This window comes from Vipera berus (assembly GCF_964194415.1).
Source record: "Vipera berus genome assembly, chromosome: 2".
Classification (NCBI taxonomy): Eukaryota; Metazoa; Chordata; class Lepidosauria; order Squamata; family Viperidae; genus Vipera; species Vipera berus.
In genome coordinates, this window is record NC_138203.1 from 261,662,900 (window position 1) to 261,670,008 (window position 7,109).

The following is a 7,109-nucleotide window of genomic DNA, read 5'->3' on the forward strand; positions in this document are numbered from 1 at the left end:
CCTTTGCAGCCGACTCTATTACTTTTGTAGTAGATGGTTGAGACCAGAAAAGCACACAAAAGCTCAGATGATGGACCTGGTTGTTCTGGAGCAGTTCCTGGCGTTTCTGCCCATGCAGATGGAGAGCTGGGTGCGGGAGTGTGGAGCAGAGAGCAGCTCCCAGGCGGTGGCCCTGGTGGAAGGCTTCCTCCTGAGCCAAGCGGAGGAGCAGAAGGAGAGGACTGGCTGGCAGGTGAGAGATTTTCATTTGGGAACTCTGAAGTGGTTAGATCTGATCAACAGTGTGTTTGAATTCTTAACCCTTGAATTCTTAACCCTTGCCTACCAGAGTCGGTGGCATTTATCATATCTGGAGATACTCTGATAATTCTTATAGGACTTTGTTCTGTTATTTCGGGTAGTTGTTTCTTTCCTGCTTTCCAACCTCACTGATGGATTTCTGGTGCTTTGAGGTTCTTGATGTGTATTGTCCATTCATTCTTCTTCTTGTTTCCTGTCTATTTTTCATGATGGAGATCAGAGATCCTGGGAGGAGGCATCCATCAAATTCACCTCCAGAAATGTTTTTCAGGAGGATCTCTCAGGATGATCCAAATCAAGACATGACTAGAGGTAATACAAGGCTCTCCCATTCCCCAGAGTGATCTCAAGTATCTCATCTTCTGTACGTCTTCTCTTCTACAGAATACCACCTCCTACATTACTAATTATGCAGTTTAAAATTCTCTCTCCCTCACAGGAAAGAATAGAAGGAAATTGGCCCTTCTTGATGGCGGAGCTGAAACAGTGGTTGATACTCCAGTTCAAGTAAGAAGAGGAAATTTATTTATTAAGAGTTGTATTCTCCTTTTCCTTCAGAAATTCAAGCTGGTATATACATAGTACTGCCTCCTTCCATTTCCCCCTCTTGTTTGTGTTGGCATATTTTTGTGTTCCTAAGCAAGACGAAAATTTCAAGTGAAATGTTTATTAGGAGAATCTTTTTTAAGACCAGTGTTTTAAATAAGTGCTAATTGTTGCCAATTATTATAATAATTTTAATTATCAAATAATCCTTCATGATGCCCATTCTTTTTTTAATTCTTTGAGTTTTGTGCAAGGATGCTAAAAAATAACTATCCACACTGGCAAATTATCAGTCTTTTAAAAGCTTTGTTTACAATCAATGATAAGAAAACTAAGTGGATGAGATTAAATGATAAGCCTATCGAGTTAATAAAAAATTGCCAAAGTAAAACTTGTTCTGAAAGACACATAATCAAGGCACTTTTGGCTTGCAAATTAAATTCTAATACCTTGATTTGTGCCTGAATTTGGACGCCAAACAATTCAGCTTTGCTAGGGCTAAGAAATGTCCTTCTCGGGAAATTTCTTCCTCTTATCTTCCATTCAGCTGATGTCTCAGACTACAAGCAGCTTCCTTAAAATTTGAGAAGCAGAAGCAAATTCCTGGCTGAGCATTCCCAGCACTTTCATGAAGGTGTGGAGGATAGACAGGATTGCTGCTTCTTGGTATACAATGAGCCTTTTACTAAATGCTGCAAAATAATCCACACCCACAGAGATTCCCACATTTCCATCTGCGAAAATAAGAAGGATTGGGAGTCATTGATATGTGGGGTTTCTAAGCCCCATCTGCCAGTTGATTCTCCCCAGAAGTCTTTTAATGGTGGACAGATGAATGGTAGGTCAATCAATCCAAAGGAAATTAGGGTTATTTTCACTGAAAGGCTCTGATAGTCCTGGAGAATCAATACAATTGATAAAACCTACCCAAAACATTTCTTCAATGAAAAGCTTTTACTCTGTTTTCTCACATAAATCCTGGAATACAAACAAGGATATCCATTTACCTTAGTGCACGGCTTTGTTTTGGAAATTTATAAACAATAGGACAGTTTTTTTACAATTTCTCCTGGGCCTTTTGTGCACTTTTTTCCCCTGTCAGGAGGGCCTTGTCTCCTTCGAGGAGGTGGCTGTGTATTTCTCCGAGGAGGAATGGTCTCTGCTGGATCCTCACCAAAAAGTGCTGCATTGGGAAGTCATGCTGGAAAATTACAGCCACGTGGCCTCTCTTGGTAAGGGTTTCCTATTCTCCAGTCAATTCAGGAAGACATTTTGTAGTTATCGGCTGTTCATGCATATAGAAATTGTTATTTATGCCATGCCATTGTAAGCATGTAAACGTTTAATATATTGGAATCTGGCAAATATCAGAAATCAATTATTATGACTTCCAGTTGTTTGATCTTTTTCTTTCACCTTGCTATCATATTTATTTTCTTTCCCCTTGAAGGTGATAATGGGCAGGACGATAAAGAATCTAAGGAATCATTCCAGGTGTTCAGAAATGGAGATGCAATGAAGAAGAATGTAATTCAAATGAAATTCCAAAGGCAGGAGAGAAATCAGTCGCATAATTGGAATAAGGAAAGCTCCTCTTCCATTGATGCTCACATGCAGGAGTTTCTTGACCAACGAGGAAAAATACAGAAAAAATATACTGGGAAAGGTATAAGACTATCCAAAGGCACACTAGATATACATGGACACTATCCAACCCAAGCCAACGGACAAGGTTATATATGTAAAGGCAATAGAAAAAATTATAATTGGAGTTCCACACTTTCTCAAGAAAATAGGTCTCTTACATCACATAAAAGTCTTCACATGGGAGAGAAGCCAAATAAATCCCTCGAGCATGGAAAGAGCTTCTGTGAAAACAAGACCCTTACTGTTCATCAAAGGAACCACACAGAGGAAAAGCCATTTCAATGCATGGAATGTGGAAAGGGCTTCAGTAAACCAAGTAGTCTTACTTCCCATAACAGGATCCACACTGGGGAGAAGCCATTTAAATGCCCGGAGTGTGGAAAGACCTTTAGACGCAGCAGTGATCTTACTTCCCATAAAAGGATCCACACAGGGGAGAAGCCATATAAATGCATGGAATGTGGAAAGACCTTTAGATACAGCACTAATCTTACTTCCCATAAAAGGATCCACACTGGGGAGAAGCCATATAATTGCATGGAGTGTGGAAAAGGCTTCAGTGAACTCAGTCTTCTTAAATCACATAAAAGGATCCACACAGGGGAGAAGCCATTTAAATGCGTGGAGTGTGGAAAGGGCTTCAGTAAACCAAGTAGTCTTACTTCCCATAACAGGATCCACACTGGGGAGAAGTCATTTAAATGCATGGAGTGTGGAAAGACCTTTAGACGCAGCAGTGATCTTACTTCCCATAAAAGGATCCACACAGGGGAGAAGCCATATAAATGCATGGAATGTGGAAAGACCTTTAGATACAGCACTAATCTTACTTCCCATAAAAGGATCCACACTGGGGAGAAGCCATATAATTGCATGGAGTGTGGAAAAGGCTTCAGTGAACTCAGTCTTCTTAAATCACATAAAAGGATCCACACAGGGGAGAAGCCATTTAAATGCGTGGAGTGTGGAAAGGGCTTCAGTGTACTCAGTAATCTTACATCCCACAAAAGGGTCCACACAGGGGAGAAGCCATTTAAATGCGTGGAGTGTGGAAAGGGCTTCAGTGTACTCAGTAATCTTACATCCCACAAAAGGGTCCACACAGGGGAAAAGCCATATAAATGCATGGAGTGTGGAAAGGGCTTCAGCCAACCCTGTAATCTTACTTCCCATAAAAGGATCCACACAGGGGAGAAGCCATATAAATGCATGGAGTGTGGAAAGGGCTTCAGCCGACACAGTCATCTTACATTCCATAAAAGGGTCCACACCAGGGAGAAACCATACAAATGCATGGAGTGTGGAAAGGGCTTCCTCATAAACAGTAAACTTACTACTCATGAAATGATCCACACAAGGGAGAAGCCATACAAATGCATGGAGTGTGGAAAGGGCTTCAAGAAACTTAGTGGTCTTACTTCCCATGGAAGGATCCACACAGGAGAGAAGCTACATAAATGCACAGTGTGTGGAAAGTCTTTTAGTAGGAGCCATCACCTTACTTGCCATGAAAGGATCCACACAAGGAAGAAGCCAATATAAATGTATGGATTTTGGAGAGAGTTTTAGGAGGAGCAATGACCTCACTTCCCATACAGAGATACACTTTGGTGGGAACATATGTAAATTCTAGAAAGTTAGTTAAATTTCTGTGCTTCTAGGAATATTAACGCCGTCTGTTTTCTTGGTTGAAGTTCATAATATTCCAAAATGTCTAAATTCATTCTTAAGTTATTTTTTATTTGCCTTTTAGGTAGAAATCCATTTTGATCTGTATGTATAAATTCAATCAAAAATTTCTTTATTTTTTCTGCTATTATTGAAGCAAAAATTTTATAGTCTACGTTTAATAAAGATATTAGTCTATAATTCTTTATTGGCGTCAAGTCTGAGTCTTCTTTAGGTATTAAAGTAATATTAGCTTCTGTCTATGTATTTGGTATTTTAGCCTCTAAAAGTATTTCATTGCATAGTTCTTTCATTATAGGACTTAAAATATCTTGTAGAGATTTGTAAAACTGCAGTTAGTCCATCTGGGCCTTGAGTCTTATCATTTTTTTGTCTTTTGATAGCTTCTGTCAGCTCTGTCATTGATATTTTTTCATTTAAAATATTTTGTATATTCTCTGGAGTTTTTGGTAAATCTGCTTTTTTAATATAGTGCTTTATTTTTTCTTGTGAAGTTTCCTCTGTACTATAAAGTATCTCGTTAAAGTCTTTGATTATTTTTTAAATTGCATTGTTTTGAAACTGTAAGTCTCCTTTTGAGTCTGGTAGTTGATTTATCACTTTTTTCTCTTTCTTTTTTCAATTTATATGCCACCCACCTCCCTGGTTTATTAGCATTTTCAAAAAAATTATGTTTGGCTCTTTTAATTTATTGCACCGTTTTTTCAGCCTCTGCTAAATTTATTTTGTATTTTATTAGTTCCATTTGTTTTTTAAGTATTTTCTTTTGTGGATCTGCTTGTAGTTCTGATTCTAATTTCTTAAGTTCTTCCTGTAGTTTTAACTGTTGTTGTTTTTTCTTTATTCTTTTTCACCATGTAAGTTATAGCCAACCCTCTAAAGTATGTTTTAGCTGTATCCCACACACTTTGAAGGGAGGTTTCTTCTTTTTTATTTATTTTTAAAAAAGAATTCCATTTCCTTTGTTGCTATTTGTGTAAATTCTTTCTCCATTAGTACAGATTTATTAATAAAACATCTTTTTTCTGAGTTTCTTTCCAAATCATCTTTATTAGATTGTGATCTGCCCGTATATTAGGTTCTATCTCGATCTTTTGTATAATCGTGCTTAGTTCAGGAGATATCCATATCATATCAATTCTGGACCACGATTTGTGTCGATTTGAATTAAAGGTATATTGTAGTTTTTTTGGATTCTTTTCTATCCATATATCCTGAATACAGGATTTAAAAAAACATTTTAGGGAGTATATTTTTCCCTTTCCCCCTATTTTACTATAGTCCAGTGTTCCATCTACTATTGCATTAAGATCTCCCATTAAACTGATATTTTGGTACTCCAGTTCTACTATTTTTTATGCAAGAACTCTTCTTGTTTGTTATTAGGTGCATATATTGCTACTATCAATATCTGTTTTTGGTTTATCATTATTTCCACCATCAATATTCTTCCCTCTTCATCTACGTAGATTTTTTAGGATTCATTATTTCTTTAATATATAGAGCTATTCCTCTTTTCTTTTGTTGAGCTAATGCGTAATGTAGTTTCCCAATTTTTGGTTGCTCCAACAGTTTGTAGTGTCGTTTCTTAATATGTGTTTCTTGGGGACAAATTATATCCATTTTTAATCTTTGTAGTTTTGTAAAAAAATGTCCTTTTTATAGGGGAGTTCAATCCATTTACATTTATTGTAAGAATCCCATTTTCCTTCTCCATCTCTTTCAATTATATATAGGTCTTTTGAACTTCTAGTTAATCTTATCTGTCTCTGTTCTATTGGTCTTACCACTTCTTCTGTCTTTGTATTCTCAGTTTCTTCTTCTTCCCTTGGCTTGACGACTCCTTCGTATTGTCATTTCTTTCTGTCTCTTTGTTTCTTTCTCTGGATGGGATTCCGAACTTTTCCCTTCCATGAAAGCTCTGTGATTGTCATAGAACTAACTCCATCGTCTTATGTGGTGTGTCTATAACCTGTATCTTTTCCCATTCCCAATTAATTAAAATCCCTTCTGGAATCAGCCATCTGAAATTCACTCCTTTTTCAGTTATTTTTCTAGTCAGGAATTGATATTCTCTTCGTATCTCTCTTATTCTCCTTGGGATCTGTTTCGGGACTACGATTTCTTTTCATTCATATCGCAACGGGCCATCTCTCACTTCTCAAAATCTTATCCCTTATGGATCTCTTGACAAATCTAACATGTACACCTCTAGGGACTTTATTTCTTCTCGCATAGTTTGAATTGACTCGGAATATTTGATCTAACTCTTCTTTCATTTCTTGTTTCCCGATTTCCAGTGCTTCAGCCAATAGCTCTGTTATCAAGTCCGCAAGAACCTCTTCTTTGTCCTCTTTTATATTTTGAAATCTTAGGAAGTAAGATGCCCTTTCCATTTCCATAATTGCAATTGAGTCTTCCATTTCTCTACTAATCTACATCAACTTGATTCTCATCTATCAGTTCTGCCAACTTTTGGTCAGTCTCTAATGGAAACATGTCAAACTCGCGACATCACGGGATGTCATGCAACGTATCAGAGCTTTTTTTCCCCATTGCCGGCAATGGGGTGGGCAGTTTCCTGATGACGCATCCGGCCTGCATGCTGGCAGTTTGACACCCCTACTCTAGTGACTTATCTTCTACTCTTTGGATTCTTTGTTCATTTTTTGTAACCATCTGTTTGAAGATTTCTAGTTGAGAGTCTATGTTTTTAATTTTTGGGTTCATTTTGTCAAGATTGTCTTTTGTCTCCTCATGGTTTTTCCTTGTATCTTCCTTACGTGAGGAAATTGTTTCTTGAATAGCTTGTACTGTCGCTTGCATCTCCTTCTGGACACTACTAGCCTTTTCTTGTTGGAGCATTGTTTTAATTGATCTCTGGTACAACGGGCTTGCTGAGGCAGAGGATGGGGCTGAAGGTGCTT

The 7,109-nt window shown here is 37.7% G+C and overlaps 1 protein-coding gene across 2 annotated transcripts; it reads left to right on the forward strand.

Moving 5' to 3' along the window:
- The first annotated feature begins 504 nt into the window (after positions 1 to 504).
- Positions 505 to 4,362, forward strand: LOC308660904 (uncharacterized protein). Of its 2 annotated transcripts, none has more exons than XM_081315532.1 (4): positions 505 to 612; positions 740 to 870; positions 1,949 to 2,078; positions 2,297 to 4,362. In XM_081315532.1, the coding sequence occupies exons 1-4, from the start codon at positions 507 to 509 to the stop codon at positions 4,033 to 4,035; spliced, it is 2,106 nt and encodes a 701-aa protein (XP_081171658.1). In that variant the 5' UTR covers positions 505 to 506; the 3' UTR covers positions 4,036 to 4,362. The 2 variants fall into 2 exon arrangements, with proteins under 2 accessions (XP_081171658.1, XP_081171659.1); XM_081315533.1 differs by having other exon boundaries at positions 740 to 807.
- The last annotated feature ends 2,747 nt before the right edge of the window (positions 4,363 to 7,109 follow it).